At 37.3% G+C, this 26484-nt stretch overlaps 3 protein-coding genes across 13 annotated transcripts in view; 1 reads left to right on the forward strand and 2 right to left on the reverse strand.

Annotated features, from left to right (window-relative positions):
• dip2ca (disco-interacting protein 2 homolog Ca) overlaps nucleotides 1-645 on the reverse strand; it is a 235944-nt gene extending 235299 nt beyond the window's left edge. For all 6 annotated transcript variants that reach the window (XM_056450841.1, XM_056450840.1, XM_056450839.1 and 3 more), the window contains exon 1: nucleotides 278-645. In XM_056450841.1, coding sequence (XP_056306816.1) covers nucleotides 278-356 — 79 coding nt within the window. In that variant the 5' untranslated portion in view covers nucleotides 357-645. The remainder of the gene's footprint in view (nucleotides 1-277) is intronic.
• Nucleotides 646-2347: 1702 nt separating this feature from the next.
• On the reverse strand, nucleotides 2348-22925 carry larp4b (La ribonucleoprotein 4B). 6 transcript variants are annotated; one of them, XM_056450272.1, is made up of 17 exons: nucleotides 22461-22925; nucleotides 19561-19699; nucleotides 15245-15392; nucleotides 15000-15155; nucleotides 14750-14831; nucleotides 13384-13520; nucleotides 13155-13258; nucleotides 12952-13062; nucleotides 12790-12843; nucleotides 12483-12689; nucleotides 12283-12395; nucleotides 9846-10091; nucleotides 9668-9716; nucleotides 8026-8208; nucleotides 7555-7685; nucleotides 6197-6308; nucleotides 2348-4590 (listed from the first exon to the last, which is right to left on the reverse strand). In XM_056450272.1, exons 2-17 carry the CDS (start codon nucleotides 19645-19647, stop codon nucleotides 4324-4326), a joined length of 2187 nt encoding a protein of 728 aa, XP_056306247.1. In that variant the 5' UTR covers nucleotides 19648-19699; nucleotides 22461-22925; the 3' UTR covers nucleotides 2348-4323. The 6 variants fall into 6 exon arrangements, with proteins under 6 accessions (XP_056306247.1, XP_056306248.1, XP_056306244.1 ...); XM_056450273.1 differs by having other exon boundaries at nucleotides 6209-6308; nucleotides 9668-9713; nucleotides 22461-22924; XM_056450269.1 differs by lacking the exons at nucleotides 19561-19699; nucleotides 22461-22925 and adding an exon at nucleotides 15655-19214 and having other exon boundaries at nucleotides 9668-9713.
• A 2742-nt stretch (nucleotides 22926-25667) lies between these two features.
• The window catches only part of stag1b (STAG1 cohesin complex component b), a 49087-nt gene continuing 48270 nt past the window's right edge, over nucleotides 25668-26484 (forward strand). The window contains exon 1 of the mRNA XM_056450468.1: nucleotides 25668-25818. The gene's annotated coding sequence lies outside the window, so the exon portion shown is untranslated. The remainder of the gene's footprint in view (nucleotides 25819-26484) is intronic.

The following is a 26484-nucleotide window of genomic DNA, read 5'->3' on the forward strand; positions in this document are numbered from 1 at the left end:
GTCTTTGGTCTCCTCAAGGTCAAATAGATACATTGTAACAAAGAGAATGCGGCGGGAGTTACATCAAACGAACGAACGCCTTTACGAACGCAAGCTCCGCGCTGCTGCGGGGATAATAATTGGCTCCAACATCTGGTGTTGGTTGTGTTGGTATGGTTGGTGGAGGTGGTGGTGGGTTTTGGGGTGGGAGGAGGAGGAGAGGAGGGGGAACGTTAACGTATCCTCCGCAACAACCGTATTGTCGAGCGAAATAAGTCATTTAAAATGCCACTCATACCTTCGGATAACTCCAGCTCCAGCTCAGCCAATCTGGCCCGCACCTCCAAAGGAAGGGGCAATGCATCGCGGTCCGCCATTGTCCGTTCAAGGGGGTAAAAAATCACTCTCGTCCTCTTTCTTCGACTCTTTCAGCGCGGCTGCCGTTTCTCCGAGTCGCAGCGGTGCATAAGGAGGGCTGCGGGAGACGCGTGTCCAAAAACAAACTGCTCGGTGAACGGTGCTACTCGGGAGGTTTTCTGTCCCTCTCAACGAAGCCCCGCCATATCTGAAGGGCTCCGCCGTAGGAGTCAGCAGTGGAAGATGTGGACTGTCAGTGCGGTGAAGCTCGCGGGTCGGAGCGCTGTGTGTGTGTGTGTTTCTCCAGTCTCTCCCTCTTTCTCTGTCACTCTCTCATGACGCAAGGCGAGTGTGGTGTTTCTGGCCGCAAGGGGGCGACGGAGCGCCTCTGTTTATGTTTCCAAAAATAATACTCATTATTTCATGAGCTTTCTATTCAGGTTGAGTCGATAATTATTAATAATAAATAAACGAATGAGTAAAAAAAGTATTTACTTACATTGCACAAGTAGACTATTACTGTTTTACTCATAAAATGCATTGAAATAGGTAATACGTATTTTAAGTTGTAATAATTCAGAATATTGATATATTTAATTGTTAAAAATGCATTTGAATAGCAAACAGGCAAACGTAGCAATTTTTTAAAGCAGTAATGTAAGTTTTGAGTAGTTTTTATAAGCTATATACAGTGTTCAGCATATATGAGTGCACCCCACTTTAAAAATGAATACTTGTATCCATTTCTCAGTGAATATATGAATTGGTGCATTTGAACAAAACAGTTTTATTAAAAAATATATTTTAGTCACATAACATCTTTAGAAATGAAAAGATAATACATTAAAATTCATGCAAAATATTGCACAAAAAAACTACAATGACAAATTTGTATATTTTTTGTTTCTCTTGATTTTTGAAAATTGTATTTAATATTTTTCCCTAACATATGAATATGGGCAACTAATTTTTGAACCATTATTGTAAGTTTTGTTAGATAAGCTCCAGATTTAGCTTCAGTACTGACTAACCTAATGTTTATGCACAAATCTAATATTGTAAAGCATCCTATAGAAAATATTAATTTAAATGAAAGATTTGTAGAGGTGTACTCATATCTCTCTCTCTCTCTCTCTCTCTCTCTCTCTCTCTCTCTCTCTATATATATATATATATATATATATTGTATTTTGTATTTTTAGATATTTTTCAAGACACTTCTGTACAGCTTAGAGTGACATTTAAGGCCTTAACTAGATTAATTAGGTTAACTAGGCAGGTTAGGGTAATTAGGCATTAATAATAATATATATACAATAATAAACATTAATAATATTGACTTTAATATGACTTTTAAAAAATTAAAAACTGCTTTTATTCTAGCCGAAATAAAAACTAAGACTTTCTTTTAAGCTATTTTTTTCGATAGTGTACAGAACAAACCATCGTTATACATGAACTTGACTACTTAACCTAGTTAAGCCTTTAAATGTCACTTTAAGCTGTATGGAAGTGTATAGAAGTTCTGCCAAAAAATACTACACTTGGTTCTAAACTTTTTAATTTCTTCTGTTGAACATAGAATGATATTCTAAAGAATGTTGGAAACAGCATCCATTTGACTTGCATAGTACGCAAATTCCTACTGCACTTTTGCTGCTTTACAACATTCAAAATATCTTCCTTGGTTTTTAACAGAAGGAAAAAAAAAGTAAATCAGGTTAGGAACAAGTGGAGATAATGGCAAAATTAAAACGTTTGGGTGAACTATCCCTTTAAGGTCTTTTGGGTTTCAATGTTTCCTCTGCTTGCCGATATACACAATCAAAAACTGCAATCAAAAGTCCTGTATCTTCTTCATTCCCGCAGTGTAAAGCCTATTAGACCTGAAGGTTGAGCTTTATGAAGTAGTAACGCTTTTATTATGCCACCTTGTGGTCACTTATGTCAGCCAAAGCCTGAGAATGAAACCATGACTTGGTTTAAATAAAGCAGGCTAACTGAATAGACATCCAATTTGTCATTAACATTTATTTATTATTTTTTTTCCCATACATTTTCTCATAACCAATTTTAGGGTACCTTTTTAACATTTTTCCAATTATTTACATCTGTACAGAGAAAGCACACACATACGAGTGTATACATGTACTACAGTTTAGACTACAAGCATTTTTACAGAGGAGAAACGAAACAAAACAGAAATCCCATCTCAATCCCAAAAGTATTGTGCTACACAAAATGTAGTGACGAAGGCTTTGTGACGCCTCAACCACATCATCCTTTTTCCTACACTTCGGGAATTGAAAGAAAAAAAACAAACAAAAAACCTCCAAACTGTCATCTAAAAAGTTAAGGCAGAGACTTTTTTTTTTTCAAGTTTAAATAAAATTCAAGTTTTCAAACACTGTTAATTTATATGTGATGTCTGTTTCCTTTTTTAACACCTTAAAGGTTTATGTAATGAAACTTTCAGAGTATGCTTCATTTGTTGATGGAAAAATAATCAGTTGCATTCAGAGTCAGAAAAATCAACAAATTGATAAACCGAGGGGTAAAAAAACGAAACAAAAAATACCGGGAAGATACAAAGAGAATATAAACAACATGACGAACATCTCAAAGCATTCTGCACGTGCTCCACACTGCAGGAAGACATCAAAACAAAAACATGGTCTGTCTCGCTCGACCCAAACACGGGTGAGAACCAACGAACTGAACGAATGATTAGTAGAAACGAGAGTGACACGGAAACGTACAGGAGAAAGTCCACAAAACAGCGCTGGTCCATGTGTGCTGGAGGCTCAGATCTTTTTTTGCTCTTGATGTATACGTCACTATAGAAATGTACACAATCCCACGCGTATAACTGTGGTGATATGAAAGCGAATGGTTAAAGGGCATACAATAGACATTGGTGCGTGTTGGTGTTTTTCCCTCCATCTACATAGATAAAAGCACCAAAGTAACCATGTGACAAACCATAGCACCACACCAGGATAACAAACGAAGCCAAAAAGAAACTCAAATAAAGCCATCTATCATTTAGATCACAGCAGACTAGGCACATGAACGCTTCACCCTCGCAACCTGAGCACTTTTGCAGTGTGAAGATCTTCCAGAATCCAATGAAAAGGCATCAGATTCTTCCCAAACAATCAGCGAGAAACAGAAATCATACAGCAAATCAACGTGTGCCATTAAAAGCTTAAAAAGAAAAAGAAGAGAGGAAAAACAACCCAAAAAAAACGTAAAAGAAAGCATGCACACAAGAACAGGTATACATACACCTGCTACAATATCACATTAGTACATTTGATAGAGGATTAGCATGTAAAAAAATAATTCAGAGCTCAACGAATAAGAAAAAAAAGAAAGAAAATGTCACTCCAGTGCTGGAACATCCGAACGTAAAAACCGAACGCAAAACAATTTACACAAAGTCTCACTCATGCAGTTTGTAATGACCGGAACTGTCAGAATTCATATCGAATCGCGTCAGTACCAAGACACTCAAGGTTAGCAAAATTATATACATCTCAGTTTTAAAAAAATGAAAGGAAAACCTAAATTAAAGTGTTTCAGGATCAGCACTATCCACAAAAAGAACAGAAATCAGTATTTTCTCCCAACAGCACTGCTTTTTTTAACCCCAAAATAAAGATGAGCTCTGACGAAATGTTTTAAATAGTTAATCTCCAACCGGTGCTGGTTCATTAATCCCATTTTCCTTAGAAAACAATGAAAGATCTTTTAAATTTCCAAACAAAACGACATAAAGGACAACAAAAATATTCAGAGAACCCTTTATGCACAAGTGCTTTTGTCTGTAGGCCCTGATTCCAGTGACAAGCTGTCTGTGTGTGCACTCACAGAGACGTGAGATAAGAGGGACTTTTCTTCTTCTTCTTCTTCTTTTTTTGGGGGGGGAGCAGCCCTGACAAGAGTTTTCATTCCCGCTCGGTCCTGGAAGCAAAGCCGAGGCTCTCAGGATTGGTGGAAGGAAGCTGTGGTGCCGGCTGTCGCTCGTTCTCCGAGACTCTGCTGAGATTTCACTGTCTCTCTGGGACACGCCGTGGCTGTGGATTTGGCAGGTGCGGACGCTGATTCTTTGCATCTGCGTTCTGCCGAGTCAGGAGTTTTGACGTCTTCGGCGGTGGAGCTGGGAGCTCGAGGATCCGCTGACGGCTGCTGTGTTGGTGCTTCTCTTATCCTCTGACAGATCTCTGCGTAGCTTGGCTTCCGGGGCTCCTGCTGAAATAAATGAATTAAATTAATTAGTTGATCTGGCATTCTGTATTATAAGGTCATATAAATGTCTTTTTTTTTAAACTGATATGTAGAATGACAAGGCATTTCTATCGTCTTTATATATTAGGGACACCCCAAGACAATGCCAAAAATCCAGCACCAACAAAACCCAACTGTGGTGTCGCACCACGTCTGGACCAAAAAACTGTGCATGAACACACCAAACGGATGAAAGCTGACTGAAATGAGTCACGTTCTGCACCTGCGCAAGACATGTCTTTATGCTCCATAGGGGGCAGTAGTCTGTTTTCTCACACAGACAAAGCAGCATTTAGTACCATTGATAGTTTTTAGTCACAAGTCCTGGCAGGCAAACGGGCCATAATGGCAGCTACACTGGGATTTCCATAGAAATGTAGAACAAACATATTTCAATCCCTTTCAAGCTCTGAATATTTGGACTACATATCAACAGAACAGAACCAAGATATGATCACAAACTGTAAACGGTGGCCTCTTGCGATCCCTAGACTGCTCCCAAAACCATTTTTCAGTCATTTAAAACTCATATCCCTGTCAGAGCTCCAATTCGTACATCTAACCTTGTCTTTTTGGATATTTAAATTAATGACAGTTATAGCACGTAAGTTCCTGCTTTTATATTTGGTGTTGGTTTCTAATACCTCACAATATTCAAATTTACTATAATAGCAAAACTAGCTCACCTTCAGCATCACATGATTCTTCAGAACTCTTGAATAAACTCTAATAAACTGATTTGATGCGCAAGAAATATTTTTTTTTTACCAAATGTAAAATGTGTGCCTTCTATTTGTGGAGTTGCTCTTTTAAGAATATTTGAGAACAGCATTTACTTGAAAAACTTTTTTTTTTTGTAACCGTAGAAGATGAATTACTGTTATTCTGATCAAGCTTTTGTATCTTAATCTGTTGCATCTAAATTTCTTTTCTTAAATTTCTTTAAAAATCACATTTAGTATACATCTGCAGTGAGAGCTTCAGCAAAGTATTACAAAGTAGTAAAAAGGCTGATGCAATGCAAGTGCAACAGCTGCATATGACAGAGCGACAAGTCAGGTGAGTTCAGCATCATTTTTTTTTTTAAATTGTGCTAATAATAGTTTCACTACATTCTTATTGGGGGAAAAAAAAAACAATCCAAAAAAAAAAAAACAAAAGACAAACTTATACATCACTCTGCTTTGTGTCAACATTTTAGTCACAAACAAATGATCTGCTAAATTAGTAACATGTAACATCACTGCAGATATTCTGTATAGATGCAATCGAAGTCTCTCAACCGTGGAAAATAAATAGAACTCTGTGCTCCAGAAGCACTTAAAGTGGTAGCCCAACCAAATCCGAAAATTTTCCAAAACGTTTGACTTTCTTCTGTTGATCACAAAAGATGATACTATAAATTGAGCTGAAAGCATGTAACCAAATACTATGGAAGTCAATGGTTACAAGTCTTTAGCTTTCTTCAAAATATCTTCTTTTGTGTACAACAGAATAAGGAAACCCATACATACCAAAAGATTTCAACAAAAATACCATAAAACATCTTATAACCACATAGTGAAGCTACCTGGAGACTCACCGTCACTGGATTGCTCAGTGATGTGGTTTTAGCAGCATGTGTCTCTGAGCATTTTTCTGCAGGTGTCTGTGTCTCTTTAGGTTTTTCTACAGCTGTCGGGCTGTGAAATATAAAAACATAACAGTCCAAATTTTAGAACGTGTCCACAGTTTTGCAAAATATCACTTTAACCCCACAGAAAGAATATTATTATTAGTAATAGTAGGATATTTTCCTGCTATGTAAGCATTTTAGGCCTTTTCATAGCAATTGTTTATTATTATACAAGTTTTTTTTTTTTAAATGATAAAATACTTCTTCTGGCAAAGAAATACACCAAAAAATCTGAAAGAGTATTAGTAAAAGCGAAAAGGTTAACTTAATTTGACATGATTATCTTCCTTTCCCTAAGCCACAGATTGTATGCTACTTTACCTTCAAGCTTTTATGGAGATGTTTTGTTATGATTAGCTAACCACATTTATGTGAATAGTAACACCACCAACGCCAAATTGGTAATTAACGAATAAGTGTTGACAAGCAAAACTGAATTTATAATTTCAATTAATCGCCCAAACACTTCAAAGTGTTGAAAGCAGTTTACTTTGGAATGAAAATATCCCCAACAACATGACGAAATCCTGAGAAATCACACCTGTCACTGTGACAGCTGGAAACTCACTTCTGAAGAAAACATACACTTGCTGTTAGCCCCCCCAAAAAAACACATTAACAAGCCCATCAGAAACACTCTAATATGCACATAAGTATGCAAATATGCATTTATTTATATTTGGCTGTTCTGAAAATATTCTTTTGGTATCATTTACACCTGGTATTTAAACATTTTTACATTTTCAGTAATCCAAACCCAAGTGATCCCACTTTAAGCATTATCATTTGCACCTAGTGTTAATGTGTTTAAATATGCAACATAATTACTTTTTTAGATTGAGCGAGAAGGCAGGAACATTAAAAGAATGTGAATGGCAACAATGGTTTCAAATGTAATACACGTTTTGGTACAATCCATCAAAGATAATAATAATAATAATAATAACAACATCCAATCTGTCAGTATACAGAGCAGGTGGTCTTTTGTGCCAGTTCAAATGCAATCAACCTCATGAGTGTTTATACTATGAAAAATATCTCATGAATGGAAGCCGTCTAAAGTGGACAAGCTCCAAAAATGTAGACCCTGTTCATTTCCTCATCCACTTGTGACAGGTGTGTATCCTAATACCAGAAGTAAATGGAGTCTTTCAAATAGTGCAAGTGGCCTAAAATGACTTAATATCAAGACAAATCACTTGCAGCAACAGATCTGTCACATGTATTGATCAGTTACTCTAAAAGAAACCCACTTTGTTTGGGCGGGAGAGGGAGAGTGTTGGTGGTCCACTAGGGTTTGAGCAGCAGGAGCCGAAACAGCCTGAACAGATTCTTTGGGGGTCCCTGAGATCACACGGCTGGTGACCACATCCTTATTTAGAGGCTGCGGAGAGACAAAGGGGCTTCTGTTAAACTCCTAAGGCAAGGACAGCATGAACAAACATAACAGCTGGACATCAGAAACACACACACACACACACACACACTCACACTTACTCACTCTAAAGCACTCAAAACACCCAAGGACTTGTCTATGACTGACAGCAAGGTCTGCAGTGAACATGGCATTCCAGGCTTATTGCAAGCAAACGTTTCAAAACCCAGAGCATCTGTTTACTCTCAAATAATTTAAGCCTGAAACATTTTTACTAGTCAAAACAAGAGGTTAATGCTGTAGCACTCAAACGCGTACAAAAGAAACGCATTTCAAACTGAAAGCCAACCTTGTCTTTTACTGCTCCGATAACAATGTCAGACAGCCGGTTGTCAAGGCTGTTTTCAGGTTTTACTTCCGGCTTCAGATTTCCTGCGGCTCCAGGCAGAGGAGGGAAGCTTGACAAGCCCAGTTCAAAACTGGGGGAAGGAGTGCGCTCCTGAACAGGAGGGGGCGACTGTGTTCCTGATCTCTGTGTTCAACACATAAGAGAACAACAAGTATTGAAAAATGCTCAACAAATTGCATTGACAGATTTAGGTCTAAATCTATATGAGCTATAATGGAAGCATTTATAAATGCACTTTCAGTAATTCTCCATTCATACTCTACATTATTATAATAGACAGCTATACAGTGAAACATGATTCTGACAGTTTAATCACAGCATTCCCTGGTCAAACACCAAACTGATTTTTTATTTATTTTTTTGATAATTTTTGTAAATGTTTCCCTATAATCAGGCCCACAGAAAAATGCAGATTGCAACAAATTGTTGTCTCTAGCTCTCTTCTTAAGAAAATGTGTGTAAAGAAATATTTTAATACTATTAATATTGCTTAAATACTATAGAAAATAAAAAATGAAATAAAATCTTCATCAGGTCAGTAACCTTGTAAGTAATATATATATATATATATATATATATATATATATATATATATATATATATATATATATATAAATAAATTATACTGGCAGACGCTTACACAGATTTTGTATCAGATTATAAGATCATAAAAGGCCAAATTCAGTCAGTCTGGACCTGCCCATACAGGCTTTCTGCAGGTTTTATGAAGTTTAATTCAAGACTTAAGACATTTTTAAGACCATTATGAATAAAATAGACTTATAAAGGGCTAGGATTTTTTTTTTTTTTTCAAATATCCTGGTTAGAAAAGATTTTCACTTGCCCGATTTAAAAAAAAATGATTAAAATTTTATACATTTAACAATACAATAATAATAATAATTTTGATTAATTTTCAAATATACCCATCTACAAACCCTATAAGCCTTAACAAGAATATAACAAAACATATCTGTCAAGTGCTTCAGTCTACAATATTAATAATTTAATAATAAAAAAAACATAGGCCATGTCAGTATCCTCAGCAGTAAACAAATGTAGAACTTACAAGCAAATGTTACTGTAAAGAAATTTATTAATTTTTTATTATGCTATTTTTAAATAAAAAGTTTAATGGAGGTGGATTGTTGGTGATTGTATGGGTGTTAATGGCCAGATTGGGTAGCTATTTATGAACAAAGAAAAATGAAGACCTGTCAAAAAAAAAATGTAAAGACCTACAACAATATTTCAGTAGATTTAAGACTTTTTAAGGCCTACAATTTAGCTTTTGAGATTGAGGACATTAAGAATTTAAGACCCCACAGATACCCTGCTATAACTCTTTGGTTTCTGTAACTGGCAAACAAATTTTTCAGTCATATAAATATTTAATTTTCATTTATTAATTTAATTAACTTCTTAAGCTTTGCAAAAGATAGATAATCTACATTCAAGCCCTTCAGGGTTGTGTGTGTATTACATTTTACTTGAAGTAAACCCAGTTTTCCATCAAAAAAGCAAAGCTAATCACTAAGTGTGTCTATGCAGTGTTGGTTAAAACAAAGAACTGGTCACATACTGGAAATTTGTTGTCATCTCTCCGTTTCCGGTATCCATAGCCGCCCCTTCTTATAAAAAACAATCCAATCAAGACAAAAAGGCCACCATTTCTTATGGAAACTCTAAAATCTCTAGCATTTGTATGTAATATGGCAACAGTGTGCATAAAAATTTATAAACAGTTGGTATAGCATTACCTTCCACGACCCGCGTTTAGAGAGTAATCGGCCCCATTTACTTCCATCCGTCCACTTCCTACCTGGTCCCGGCGTGGATATGCCAGACCAGTCGGTAGTCGAGGTCTGCTACCCAAGTGATGAGTCTGTGGAGGACGCGTCCCATTGGGAACTCTCTCCGTAGGGAAAGTAGAGAAAGCAGCAGGGTTTTCCAGTAAAGTGGTTCCACGGTCTGTTGGAAGTCGAATGTGAGTTTTGTTGTGGTTCCTGTTTAGATAAAGAGATGGTTATACATAGCATTGTCTAAGATATATTGAGCTTGAGACTAATTTATAGTACCATTCAAAAGTTTGCGTTCTGTTTAGTGGTGTAACGGATCACAAATCTCACGGTTCGGATCACATAATGGTTTTTTTAGTCACGGATCGGACCATTTTTCAGATCCCTCAAAAAAAAAAAAAAAAGGGGGGGGGGGGGTGTTGGGAGAACAAATGTAATGTAATGTAATGTGTATTTATAGAGCATTTATTGCGTCTGGCCATACACCCTAAAGCGGATTACAATCATGAGGGGGTCTCTCCACACCACCACCAGTGTGCAGCATCCACTTAGATGATGCGACGGCAGCCACAGGACAACGGCACCAGTGCGCTCACCACACACCAGCTATTGGTGGAGGGAAGAGACAGTGAGAGCCAATTTGGTGGATGGGGATGATTGGAAGGCCATGATGGGTAAGGGCCAATTGAGGGACTTTGGCCAGGACACCAGGGTTACGCCCCTGCTCTTTACGAGAAGTGCCATGGATTTTTTAATGACCACAGAGAGTCAGGACCTCGGTTAAACGTCTCTTCTGAAAGACGGCACCCACTGACAGTATAGTGTCCCCTTCACTTTTACTGGGGCATTAGGACTCACAGACCACAGCTTGAGCGCCCCCTGCTGGCCTCTCTAACACCACTTCCAACAGCAACCTAGTTTTTCCCCATGTGGTCTCCCATCCAGGTACTGACCAGGCTCAGCCCTGCTTAGCTTCAGTGAGTAACCGGTCTTGGGCTGCAGGGTGATATGGCTGTGGCAATAGTAATAGTAAATGTAATTTACTTTCCATTTATTACAAAAAAAGGTCTTGCAAGACACTTTTGGTTTTAACAAACAGAACTTCGAAATTGTAATTTTATTTAAAATAAAATTAAGAAATAATCAGCTGAATAAAAATAAATAATAAAATAACGCTAAATGTAGAAATCTAACATTCTAATTTGTACAGCCCATGTTTATTTTTAGACTCATTTTCAATAAATAATTCAGTTATTCACTCATAAAACTTCATGTTTCATTGCTAGATGGATCATTTTTGAAGAATTATTCGGTGGCATGTTTTTGATGGCTGGTTGTCGCACCTATTGGTAAAACATGTAACTGCTACCTACAAGTTTCATTTTTGAGCGCCATTAAACGCACATGATGGTGATTTTTGTCTTTACCATAAACATCAGTGTTATAATTAAACTATAAACTGTTATTCCAGTACTTCTGTGTTATTTGACTGTAACTTCATAACTAACTCAAAAGACTAAAGACTCAATCTCTTTTTTGATTTTAGCGTTTTCAGATTTGAATGCAGCGATTTGAAGGATTAATAAACATATGCATATCACCATCATTTATGTTGTGTGGTTTTCGAGATCCCGATCTTTTAAATCGTGCAGCTTAAACCGAATGCATTGATGCAGGCTAAACAAGTAGTGACAGAAAACACCTTTAATAAAACCCACTACATCCCAAATAACCTACCACAACTTCTTCCGTTATCATCATATTTTACAGGAAAGCCTAAATGCATTCATACAAAATTTAGGATTATTCTACCAGTAAAAAAAGTATTAATCCACAGGCGTGTTCCGAACCATGGGTTGTGATCTGTACGAGGTGATCCGTTACACCCCTCGTTCTATTAAAATAAGTGTTTTCAAGTGCTTGTACATGCTTAAATACTGAACACTTAATAAAGAGATGCATAACATCTCCATTTTTACTAAAATGCCAGCTTCAAGCTTAAACTTAGACAATAACAGTATCATTTTAAAAAATAAATAAATGAAACTATTAGAAACAGTTTTGATAAACAGTTGGAATACAGTTTTCATTTCCTCAAAACGTTAAACATTTCTAAAAGAAAAGAATTTCAATTTAAAAAATGCATAAATTCTGTGATCTCTTAATGCTGGATTTTCATTATTCCAGTCTTAAGTGGTTCAAATGATCAGTAATTATTGTACGATACTGCTCTGGCGCACATTTCTCATCAAAAGGTGAAAATACTTTATAGATCGCCTTTTTTTCCAGGTTACTTCAATGAATGGAAATAATACCAATTATTTACCAATAAGTTTATAAAAATAGATTTAGATACTTAAAAATATATACATTTCGAACTGTAAATTGACAGAAATACCTGTTTCGAGGTGTATGTGTATAATGTCTGACAGTTAGTGGAGATGTTGCAGATTTAAATGTCGGAGAACCAGCGAAGCCATTAATGAATGCAGGGCTGGGAAATGGAGAAACCTGTTGGTAGACAAAACATGATTAGTTCCTCTCCAGACTCTATTAGGATATTACTCGGAGCTAAACAGAAAACATGCAGGCAGTTACCAGAGTTGGGTCCAGGTAGCTCTGAGTAGCTGACCAGCCCTGAGGCGTCACCAGTCTGTAAAGAGGAAACTGTTGCTGTGCTCCATACACAGGTGGGATGTAGTAAGGTGTGTAGCGCTGTTGGACATTTGAGGACACATCCACTGGCCGATATCCATTCTTTGGCACAAAGGTATTGACGGCAATGGCCTTGGCCTTTATTCTAGCCTATAATCAAACCAAAATATTATGACAACATAATATCTGAAACTGCAACAGTCATGAGTGATATAGCAAAAAATGTGAAGTCACTTATACAGCAGTATACCTTTATTGGCTTCCCTTGAAAAGTTTTCACCTCTTCTCTGAGATATTGATATGCCTGAAAGAGTGATGTTTATCAGTGTTGAGCAACAGGAAATGAGAAATTAAAAATCCTGAGGCAGTTTTCTGAGATCATCATATCAAATGCAATAAACATGAGATTTACCAGCTGAGCATCTGCCTCAGATTCAAAGGTGATGAACCAGTTGTCGTTGTAGGCAAACTCACAATTGATGAATTTGGGCAAGTTATCACTCTTGAAGAGCGCTTCCACTTCCTGTACAAATGAAAGCCAAACATCATACAGAACAAACATTGGGTCAGCACATTAAAGATTTTATTTAACAAGATGGATGGCATAATGTGTACCTCCAGAGGAGTGGCCTCGGGAATCTCTCTGAGAATTACGATGCAGCGGTTCTGATTGGGCCGCACTTTCTCTCCACATTTGTCCACTTGGACAAGAGGCAGCGCTTGTGGGTCAAAAATAAATCAACGTCAGCCCTAACTGCAATGTTTAACTATACCCATATGAAGTTTAAAACAAAAAGCCAAACTGTGATCAAATAAAATGCAGCAGTGATGATTTTAGACTCACTTTTTAAGATATCTGAAATGAGATCCACATCGGTGGTGAGTTTTTTGATTTGATCAAGGTTTGCCAAAGTCACTATTGGCACATACTGGTCACTGTCCATTTGCGAGATGAGGTACATGTCATTAGCGAGATTCTCCCTAGAAGAGAACAAGAGTGGTCAGCATCAATCTAACACAAACTCAACATGTTCAAGCTTTTTAGAAGTTTACAGACACTGTTTTTATATATAAAACTTGAGGATGTGTTAAATAGATAAGTGACAGTACATTCATATATAATATTTTTTTTTCTTTTTCAAATAAATGCCATTATAGTTTCTTGAACTTCTGTGATAAATACTGAAAATAATCCAAGTACACCACAAATACTTTAAAATTAAATGCGCATTCCATTTATTTCACTGAAATCTTAGAACATCTAAATGAGATGTTAATTGCAGGTATAAGCAGGGCTTTAATATGTTAAGATGCACTTTGGTTGATCAGATCACAAGTATAAGAGGACAATTTCCTTTTTAGTCCTCTTTTGCCTACTTTCTTGATTCTTCAAGAGGACAGTATACGGGCAGCTCTATGTTTGAGCTTTCTATGACCTCTTGATCTAATATATGATTGCACAATTTACAGAAGAATATGAAAGAAAATAAGGGCATGCAGCTTTGTTTCTGTTTCTGCAAATCTACGCAGAACATATGGGTTTGTGTTTTAATCATAACCGATTTATAAGTTTCAAGAGTTCCCACTTAGCTGATGATTGATAATAAAGCATATTTGGCATGACGTGAGCCGGAAGGGGAGTTTGAGGTCAGATAGGTCTCGAGAACTCCCTTGCTTGTGAGTGTGCGGAGATTTAGCTGGCTAAGAGTTTGTCTTAAGATGATACTTTGGAGTAGTCAATTTACTTATGGTGCATGTCTTTGGACAGTGGGAGGAAACCGGGAAAACCAGGCAAAACCCACGCAAGCACGGGGAGAACATGCAAACTCCGCACAGAAACGCTGACCTGCCTGGTGAGGGGCTGAACCAGCGGCCTTCTTGCTGTGAGGCAACAGTGCTAACCACTGGGCCACCATGCCACCCAATTAGGAGAAGTGGAGGAGTAGGGGTGGCAAGGGGGATTGTTCAAATCGAAGATGACTGGAGTGGAAAACTATTTTTTATTATTATTATTAGTGTGTCAGTATTCACCTGATTGGTGCAATATGCAGAGCTGATCTGGTACCAGCCGTGTTCAACCATAAGCACGTGATCCTCTCGAAATTAGTTTATAAATAAACCGCACTTCTAGCATCGTGCACTTATGATTGGATCAACAAAAACACACGCTAATACCAGGGCTAAAATCTTAATAAGATGCGAGTAATTACCTAGAGAGGCAGAACTCCAGTGTTGCCTTCAACTGCTCCCGAAGGTCTTCAAGCTGTCTGGAGGAGTCTGAATCATCCACCCCTGCAAGAAATCACTTGATTTTATTCTCTAATATTAATGAATGCGATAGCTAAAAGTAATCCATAATGACTGACTGTCACATCCTGTGCTATAATAAATGTGCATAACTGTGAACAACTGAAATTTAGTGGGATGACAACAGCAAACAAAAGATCAAATGGATATTACCTTTCATACTGGTGTTCTGGTTTGACACAATGCCCTTCTCAATGACTGAGCTTCCCAAGTACACTGATTCTGGCTGTGCTGCAAAGGGCAATTCTACAGAGGTAGACACCTGCTGTTCCTCATTCCAGTTCCCTTTGTCTTCACTGTTGTTATATCCTAGAATGGACAAAACAAACAGATCAAAACATCCTCAGACTGATATAAGGTTAATATACACTAAATTACCAATTGAAGAGGAGGTTCACCTTCTGAGATGCAGTTGGATGGGTCATCGGCCGCTTCTACCCATGACTGCTGAGAGTCGGGGCAGATTGGAGCAGAAGCCTCCGGTTTAGGCACGTAATTGGCCCATGCCTTCGCATTGGGATTGAGGTCTGAGATCTTGGAAGATTCCTGTAAAAGCATAGGCTAAATGTAAATAAAATTACACTAATTAAAAAAAAAATTACGATCAAAACACCAAATAAGGGTCTAAAAAGTGGGGTCTAATATTTGAAAAAATAAATTAAAAAAATGAACACTTGCACACTCAACCCATAGATTACATTGTCTTTTAGTAGAATATAAAAAAAAAAGTTACACGTTTTTTTACTTTGGCTAATGTCTGCTTAGGGGCCACTGTATAATCAAACCAAGCTGATTAGAAAGTACTCACAAGTCCAATATAAGCATTCTGCCAGTCCCATACACAAGATCCCTCAGTCGCTAACAGGTTATAAGGATAGGGCGCAATGAAACTCATTGAGGTCTGAAAATCCTGAACGCCAACATTGGGGTCAGATTCAGTATCTTGTTCTACATTTTGCATTGTAAGGCTTGCTTCAGATAGAGCATGGTCCCATGCTGACACCAATCCACATGGCTCCATTTGGTTATCAGGAAATAGCACATGTGGTTCCTTAGTCCATGCTGGAAGGCAGTGACTAGTATCCACCTCGTCGCTCAACTCTGATTTCCCAAGAAGGTCTGAAACCATATTCAGCATGCCTTGCTCTCCATCAATTTCATCCGAGCCCTGAGGGTTTTCCACCAGCACAGGAACTGTTAATTGAGCATTATTGAGAAAATAAATCTCATAAGATGGGGTGGTGGCATAAATGTCAACCTGGTCAGGTTCTACCGGTAATGGAATTGCTTCATTTACATAAGTGTCATCACTTATGTCATCATCAATGACTTTCGAATCAGACTGATTAAAATCAAGATCTCCAATCCTTGTTGCAGGTTGGGAAACACATCCCACGGTAGTTGTAGAGATCTCAACACTCACATCGTTGCAACTGTGGCCATGTATGGTGCACAACTGCACCTCTCCAGTTTCAAGTGGCAGTCTTGCAATACTCACGAGAGGAATGCTGATGTCAACACCACCTCTTGTCATTTCTCTCATGTCTTGAAATTCTCCATGCTCCTGAATGGATGTCACTGAAGATCCTTGAGCGTCACTGGCTAGTGGTTCAGAAGATGATTCCATGTACCGGAAAGCACTTTCCCTCATGCAGTTTATTGACCCTGAAGGGCAACTGGTAAACTCTGATACTTCAAATGGGCATGGTGCCTCAAACGGTGTACTTGCACCACGATTAGAAGAACAACCATATTCCAAACGGTCATTGTTGTTATTTGCATCATTTAGGCAATTAAGAATTTCTAATGTTGGTGTGAGTCCCTGCGGCCCACGTTCTAACATTTCAGTTTTGCCATCATCTGTACACAAACAAACCTCACCCAGTACCTTAGGTTCATCCTCACAAAAGCATTCACAGGTAGTATGCGTCTTCTCATTATGCTGTAAACGAGTCTCTCCAATTTCATTGTCCATTGACTGTTCTACGAATCCAGGCAATTCGCTTCCCAATTCCACCTGTATTAAATAACTTACTGCACCGTTTTCTGCCTGTCCTTTGTTACAGATGTCTTTGCATGATGTATCTGAAGCCAAGAAGACTATGCTATTAGAAAGATCTTCATCAACAGAACAATCAGAATCAGGTACAGTTTGTATGTTTGTATGAACTTCAGCATCAGAAGAACCAGAAAAACTTACATTGTCGTAATCTACTTCACATTTATGAGTAACATCCATCAACTGTTCAAAGTTTACAGTTTCATTCGTGGGAAGTGGAGATGGATTCATGTCACATGATTCAGCATTTGTAAAATCTGCCTTTAGTTCTACATTCTGTTGCCTGTTTGGAATGTCACAAGATTCTGACACAATCTTTGTCTGGTCAGTGGGAAAAACACTACAAGTGTAGACATGTGGGGTCAAAGACATGTCCATCTTGTTCTCTTTAGCACTACAAGTCATACTTTGTGCATGAGATGGACAGTTCAAACCGTGAGGCACACCAGTAACCTTGAACATGTCAGATTCATTTGTCTGCCCTTCACACTGCAACACGCTGAACCGACAAGGACGGAGAATGACCTCTTCCTGCATTCCTATTTGTCTTGGTTCAACTTCAACTTTTTGACAGGAAGGTGATTTGGGTAGGTTTTCTTTTTTAACAAAAGCCACTTGGGTTTCAGAGCTAAATTTTACATTTTCAATCTCTTCAGAAGAGTTTTCATAAGATAACCCTTCTTGGATATCTGTCTCGACCTGCATTCCTGATGCAGATGTGCCGACAGCTGAGAGAACTTGGGATGTTTCCTTATGAACTTTTTCAGTATGAGTTTTCTTAGACACATATTGATTTGATGTCATGATAGGAACTTGAAGTTCATCTGTTGTGTTGCCAAGACAAGAAACAGAGTAATCATCTTCATCTGATACAATCGTGTCCTTAATAAGGTCCATGGGTTCTGTAAAATCACTAATTTTGTGTTTATTTTCCAATTTCACTTTATTCGGCAAACCATTTATATTTTGCTGAAGTGGCCTCGACAAATCTGTGGTTTTGTAACAATTGCTATCATAAAGATCAGGGTTTTTAAGTAGGTCAGCAGGTTCCCCCTGTGGCGATGCAGCATTTGTGCTTGACATCTGTCCATATTGTGACAGCAAGTCTGGGGAGGGTTGATCTGTGGCGTCCTCTACAGCAATATTTGGAAAACCTGTGTATTTTGTCTCAGCACAGCAAGTTGATACATTTTCAGATGAAGGGTTTTGGTTTTCTTGGACCGAAAATGGTTTAAGATCTTCATTTAGAAGTGCTAGATTTGCAGGAAGACTAGTAGAACATCCTAGAGTTCCCTCTAAGGGGCATTTATCTGTTTGTTGTGCTGATGTTTTTTTAAGGGAAGGGCTTGAACCTGATATTGTGTGGTCTTGTGGGAGTGATGCATTTCCAAACAAAGCCTTTTCAGAGACAGCTGGTGCACTTGCGTACCTGGCTGCATCAGCTTCTGTCATGGACTGGTAGCCACACTCACTTCCAAGATCTTCTAAATCAATCAAGCAGATGCTGTAGAAATTCAGTTCTTTTTTAAAGCCATGGTTGGTGATCAAAGGTGCAGAACTTCCCTCTTCTGAGTCACTTAGATTCACTGATCTCCTGCTGCATTTATTCTGCAGTGAAGTGGCATGCTTTGGAAGAGAGACAGATTTTGATTGTACATCCTGAAGAGTCTTAATTCGCTCCTGTTTTGCAATTACGGAGAAAGCAGAGTGTTGTCCGATATCCATGGTATTTTGGCTGTGGGTTGTATTCCTGTTCTTGATATCTCCAGTTAAATCTGTGGAATGAGACGGTTGACCATCACAGAACCATTTGGCTCTCATTCTGGCATTGTCAGCGATTTTCTTTTTCACAGAATCCAAAGGTACAGTGTCATTCATCTGGCAATAGTCCTTACCATCTCTTCCAAATTCACTGGTAATTCCTTTCTGGACTTTAACCTCATTGATGGGTGGATCGCCAACAGGTGGTTCGCAAAATGTCATCCCTTCCTGTACACTGCTACCACCTTCTTTAATAAGGTTGAGACCTGCTGACAAGTTTGTGGAGGAGGCATTACAACTGGTATCTAAAGCAACGTTCACGTTCCCGTTTTGAGAAGGCTTCTCGTCTGCCAGATCGGCAACAGACCAAGCATAGTCACTGATCGCTTTCGCTGTGGAGCTCTCAGGAATGGCCTCTTGAAGAAGACTTGTTCTTTCGTTGACCGGGTTAGGATTCAATTCTTTGCTGAAACAACACCCCATATTTAAATGTGTGAAAGGATGTCTATGTAATCCAGTGAACAAAAACTTGGAAGCTCCTCTCACCAGCTCCTCGAAGAGGGAAAGGGAGACAGAGGCACACGCTACGGCTGTTTACCCCCTCCCCAGACCCAAAATAGCACATTTAAAATTATACAGCTGACTCACATGGGCCCATCACTCAAAAGCAAACTCTGGCCAATGATTGGTGCTTCAATGGACACTGTACTTGCATTGTATGAATGGGATCAGAAACTTGGCAAGGGTCCCAATACACAAGGGTGGTTCAGACAACCGCCTGGTTAAGCCCTTTCACAACGACCAGAGCTGTTTTGCTAGTAGGTTTTTATTCCCCAACCACAAGTACTTAACAGTTCAAAAGACAAACCATACAATATATTGATTATACTTTACCAAAAGGGGAATCTCTTTCTCCTTTGCTTCCTGTGACTGCTGCACCTGTGGCTCCACAATAGTTTTTCCTTCCTGGTCTGAAGTCATGAGCTGTCCAGGTTCTAGCTCCAAACGCAGAGCTCTCCAGACCACCAGGGAACTGAGGATGAGAAAATAAATGACAATCTGAATATATATATATATATATATATATATATATATATATATATATATAAATAGCAATGTTATGAAAGTGACCAATATGCAAAGCACGATACATACAAAATATTATGTAATATATTAAAGGACGTAGTTCACTCAAAATAGTACATTTGCTGTTAATTTACCCACCCTAAGGCCATCCTTGATTTAGTTAATAATTGTCTTGAGTGGAACATTAAAAGATTTTTATCTGAAACTGTGATTCATAAAATGCAAATAAAAAAAACAAATTACAAGCAGGCAAAACAAAACTCATAACCACAGCTCATGATGATACATTCGCAAGACAATCCGGCTGTGCAAGAAACTGAAAATTATTTATAACCTTATTATCTTTAATCCACAGCCTTGGCAGACTGTCCTGTGCACATTCATGAGAGTCTGAAGTGTGAATTTCATTGTCGTGTAATGATTTACCACAAGTGCAATCCTCTGTAGGATACACAACATGTTTTATTGTTCTTTAAAATATTTATTTTTATTATTCAAGATTATGCAGGCAATATTAAATAGTATCTGCTGATAGCATCTGCTTTTGGATATACACATACATACATATATATATATATATATAAATAATTGCAATTAGCATTCAGTTACCCTTCATAATTACATATGAATTAATTCCTTTACTGTTCACATATTTGAGGCCAGCTTTGATTTCACAGGATTAAACTGCATTCTGAAGAACACACACTGCTATCTTCAAATAGTAGTTTCTGTTCCCAATACTACTGCATACAGTTTACTTGCTGTTTTCTAGTGAATGCTTTAAACAAATGAAAACACGTTTTAACAGGTTCCAAACACATGGATAGTCATGTTATAGATATCAAAAATCATAGATATGATTTATTATATATAACTTAAGGGTATTAAAAAGACAAACTGACACTGCAATTAGCACAATTACACTTTTCACTTACATCATAATTATTTCCTATACAATTCACATGTTTGAGGCCAGCTTTGATTTTACAGGATTAACCTGCATTCTAAAAGTATATTAAAATAGTACACAGCTGTCTTCAAATAATAGTTCCTGTTCCCAATACTACTGTATTCAGATTACTTACTGCATTTCAAGGGAATGCTTTAAAAACGAACTAAAACATGGTTCCAAACACCTGGGCAGTAATGTCATAGATATTTATAATCATTCCATATATCAAGAGTACAACTTTCACAGTAAGTACTAGGGATGCTCCAATTGATCAGCCGGTATTGGCTGATAATCACATTTCACAACTCAAACTGCACTCGCTGATGTGACCGATCTCACGAACTGATCACAAGTGTTCGTTTATGACTTTACAAGCAGAGGAAGATGCATGTGCACGTCCAGGATATACATCAGCAATGTTTTCAAACTGCATTGTTAGTAATATTTCTTAGCATCTGTTTTATCTACTATGTTTTGTAAAGCTGTTTTTAACTATTACATGTGTGGAACATCTTTAATTCATGCTCTTAGGTGAGGCAAGATCACATACTTGGAGGTAAAATGTGCTTTATGCAATGGCAAAGTTATATAAAGCTTGAAGCATCAAAATCATTACTCAGTATCAACCGATAACCATGACAAGGATCGGTACTCCGTATCGGCTGCAAAACATCCTGACCGGAGCATCCCTAGTAAGTACAAAAGATTCTCAAAAGTAAAGCTTTTTATTCAATCTCTACAGTAAAGCTGACTGGTCAATTTAACTACTGTGGGAAGCATCTCTGAACTAGCTGATGCAATCAAAACCTTCAAATACTTAAACTGAACTCTATCAGATATCTCAATTGATTACTGTCATTCATTAGCAGATGGCATTATTGTACTAATGAGAAAGTATCTTTTGTATGCAATATGTATGCAGTCACTTGAACAGGCTGTATGATGAGCACAAAATTAGCAATAAAAAAAAACTATAAAACATTATGTAGGCGTATTTAGGCAAACAATCTTAATATAACTCACATTCATCCAAACTAATATCTACATGCTTTCAATTTGGATCTAAATAATATTTGGAATATTATCTGTCCTACAATCGTCATATACATCTCCATGGTCACGGTGTACGTTAACAAAACATACATTTGACCTGTCAAATGCAAAAGCTGACTCAGACAGTCCTTTCAAATGACACATGGAGGGTATTTACATTATGACGATACGTAAACATGAGAGCAATGCAAAGCCTACGCATCTAAAAAGACAACAACAGATGATGTGGAACAAAACAACATTAAAAAAAACACATTTAAACCAAATGTCCATAATATTACATTAAATACACCGAAGATGTCAAGGCAACTCTAACCATATGTCAAAGCACATGAACACTGCAGGCCAAACCCACAAACACAACAGATAGCTGCTAAGTTAGCAGACTCTCATTCCCCTATAAAGCTAATCATAAAAGAAGAGGCCAAAAACAAACTTTTAAAGGCTTAAACGCTTCAACTATCACACAGAATATGTTTAATGTCTATGAAACTGCGCATTTTAAAAGAAAAACAACGAGTGTGCGTTAGCTTACATGCTAAACACTGGCTGATAGTGGGCTAGCTTTAACTGTTAGCACGAGTTGCTAACTCCAAATTGTCAATAAACACCCAAGCTATTTATATTTAGATAGAATTGTAGATTAAAATAGAATTGTGAGATTAAATACGTACTATAATCGTTCGTATGAGTTTCCACTCACCTGTATCTGCTCTCCGCGTACGGGAGACTGCTTGCGGGCCTGAACGTCAGACTTCCACGGACAAAACTTAGAAAAACAAACCCACAAATCCGTGCAGGAAACTTTTTAACCACCACACAACGTTTAACAGCCTCCGATTTCCACCAGCTCCCTGGAATCAGGCCTGATAGTGAACTTTAAAGGTCTGTTTGGTGATGTTTAAGTGACTGGCTAACGTTTGTTGTCGAGATGGTAAACGACACGAGACGAGAGTGAATGTGTGTTATTCTTCAAAACGGATTGAATCACAGTGCGAGAAACGCGAACAACGTTAACTGTAACTGTACGAGCTAGTTAAATTGGGATATGATAATGAACGGAACCACACGCCTCTTCCCTCCCCGTGTATTTGTGTCCGGAGTTGAGCTTCTCTCTCTCGGCCAAACCGCACCGCGAACTCCCGCCCAGAGCCGCTTTATTGACTAGCCCGCCCACTCTCCACTGCGGCCCTTTCAGCGACTCAACGGCTGTGTTGTCTGCCCGCGTTTGGCTGCAGTTCAATGAGTGTTGTCGATAGGGGGAGGTATAACACAATGGATTTTGTTGATATCTATTAATCGTTCCTATGATAATTAACCTTTTTCATTTATATTAGATTGTTTGCATTTTGTGTAAGCATGTCGATACGGCTGTGTTATTGTGTGCGTTTAATTAATTGTAGTGGTATATAATAATTATATTTATCCTTTGTATTTTTCAGATTATTCTACGTCATTTTTATTTTATGTTGTTTGTTTTATTTTTTGTTTCTATTCATTTTATTTTAGTAGATTATTCCCTTATTGCCTTTGACCTATCACAAAATACCATCTAATTTAATTTAATTAATTTAATTCAATGTATTTTATTTTTAATACATATTATTTTTATTTATTTTACTTTAAAAGTAAAGTTTTATTTTACTTTTTATTTAATATTTTATTCGAATTAATTGCATTTCATTTCATTATTTCCATATTGACCCCATCACAATGACACGTTTTTAAGTAAGAACCAGCCAGCAAAAAATCACACAGTTTTTTAACGCCAAAGAAATATTTATATGTGTATAATATTTGTAGATTATTTTAAATTGAATTAATGATGATTAATGTGCCAGCACCAACAGAGCCATCTGCTTCTCTGATCTGGATGTAACCAATCAGGGGCTTCACTAAGCAGCATGTGACTCATGTGTGTCTGAGTGGATGGTCTGGTTTGTGTTGAAAGATTCTTTGCTTATGCCTCATCAGCAACATTTCTCGATTGGTTGAGATTGTCTACGGGTACTGATAACGGCCAAAACACTTCTGAAATTTCTGACGTTGTTCTCATACATTTATAGAATGTATTTAAAATGCATTCGGCACTGTGAGAGCCAAATATTTTATTATTTTGTTAAATAAACAAACAAGATAAATGTCAAAATTTCAATATTGCAATATATATATTTACATAATAAAAGTACATAATAATAAATATAGATTAGATTAGATTAGATTAGATTCAATTTATTGTCATCACACATGTACAAGTACAAGGCAACGAAATGCAGGCAAGTCAAACAAAATACAAATAAAAGAATAAAAATATTTGGTCACAAGGGAATGTAGAGTGATTGCAGAAAATGCTCAAAAATGTAAAAAAAAATACATGAAATTAATTAAAATAATACAATATTTAAAATTTAAAAATCAAACATTATTGAGATAATACATGCGTATCTGTAAAATCAGAAAATGTAATAATGTACCTCAACAACGCATTTAAACTAAACATTTTTAAAATAATATAGACAAGAGATGCCCAGTCTAGGGCCCCCGGGCCAAAGTTGGCCCATGCTTACCTTTGATTTAGCCCACTGTCCCATTTGAGACGAGAGGGAGAATGATGGGGTGGTGGTTGGCGTGAATATCTTTGACAGTTTGTCATTTCGAATTTAACGTAACCTTTTGTTTTTTTATGTATTGTAAATTAATCAAATTTTTAAAAAATGTAAATACTGATGCTCGTCGGATAGAGGGCAATACACAAAACATCAGCGAGGAAATCAAGACAGGTGCAGCTTATGTACTCAGCATTAAACTCCATTGTGTTATAGAATTGTTTACATTTTTACTGTAAAAAGTTCATAATTTTTTTATATACTGCTTTAGTTAATACATTTAAAGAAATGTTTTTTTGTTATTTTTAAATATTAGGCAATAAATTAGTATGTTACTCATGGAATAAGTAATGTAAAGCAGTCTGGTTTACCTTTGGCCCACAGGCCTCAATCAAGTTTAGGTTTTGGCTAGGGCTGGGCCGATAAACGATGTTATATCCAATCGTGATAAAATTTATGTCAATAACAATGTTAAACTCTGGACTTTTTTACTCTATATTGATCTGAGAGCCAATCACACAGCAGAAACGGGAATCTAAAAGTGTGTTGATATTAAAGATGTACCGAATTTTCGGCCACGGAAAATCTATCAGCTGAAAATGTTATGCCATTAAATGGACTCTCTAATTTTTGTAGCTTCAGTCATTGTTGAGGTATTTTTTTTTAAATATGAAAGCATTAACAACTTATCAAAATATATATCATTATCGTTCAATATGGAAAATAATTGTCGGGATTGCATTTTTGCCATATCGTGCCTATTTTTGGCCTTTCATAAGAAAATGTTTAGGCACCCCTGTTAGACCATTAATAATATCACATTTTCAGAATATACATTGAGTCTTAATAAGGAAAATAAATATTAATTAAAATTTTCTATCATACAAGTATGCTTGTAAATATTTCAGACAAAGCATAACATTTGATTTTATTGAAACAAAAAAGTGACATTTTAGCACAATATTTTGTAAACAATATAATCTAAATACGTGATTTATTTTAAAATCTAAATAACAAAATAAATAGCCACAAGCAAAGATTATTTCATGAAGAAATCAGTGACGAAACAAATAATGTTACTATATTGTTCTTAATGTGTTCAGGGGAGAATATTATAACACAAATGTTCATAAGACCAACAAAGGCCAAATTTTTAAAAGCATAATATTGCAAAAGAGTGAACTTTATCGATTTTTCTTATCCAAAAACGTCTTTTATTTAGTATTTGTGTAAAAATGTCCTCTGTCCACCAGGAGGCGACCTCAGATCAGTCTCCCATCGCGCCATTTCGTTGCGGTAAAAGCCGCCAGATGGCAGTTTAGGATTGCTTCTCTGAGGAAAGGCGCGGTTCTGCTTCAGGTCTAATTTACAATATAAAAACATAAACTATTTGGGCAATTAATCGCGCCGATTATTACTGACGCGTGTCCCGGAGGACCACTGTAAGCGGTTGAGGTGAGTTTGTACGAGTTTTGCAACAACTGAGTCGGAATCTTTCCGTGGGGCGCGCGCTCACTGCGTAAATCGAGCTTGCATTAAAGATGGAGGACATGCAAGAGGGAGTGTGTGTGTCTGCGTGCGTGCGCGCGCGTGTGTATATGTGTGTGTGTAGGGGGATGGGAGCAATTCTCGAAGGACAGTATGTGTGTGTGTACATGCCCCCTGTGCTTGGTGGCACAGTCTTCCCTTTCGCACGTAGCTTTATTATCTTAATAGGCTGATGTATGTGTAATTTTGCTGTGTTATTACAGGAACGCGCGTGACATTATGCCTTCCTGCCGCCGTGCACGCGGACAGACAGACACACACACATGCATACATACAGACAGTCAGTCAGTGAGCTTAGCGCGCGAGTCTCTCAACTGCTGTTGTTCTCTGACGCTCGTGCAGGTCGCCGCTAGTTTCAAATGTAACGTCTGGATTTTGTATTTAGCACTAAGTTGCCTCAGTATCCTCGAGTTGTCACGAATATTATGAAGTGTTTACGGATTTAAGACATGGAAGTTGGTGTTAGTTAAACAATACAAGTCAGTAAAGATAAGACAGCTCAACTTTTTGTGTGTCCAAACTTGGTTGAACATCTGAGAGGAAAGAAATACTTATGTATTTAAACTATTATTT

The sequence above is a fragment of the Danio aesculapii genome, chromosome 24 (genome assembly GCF_903798145.1).
Source record: "Danio aesculapii chromosome 24, fDanAes4.1, whole genome shotgun sequence".
Classification (NCBI taxonomy): domain Eukaryota; kingdom Metazoa; phylum Chordata; class Actinopteri; order Cypriniformes; family Danionidae; genus Danio; species Danio aesculapii.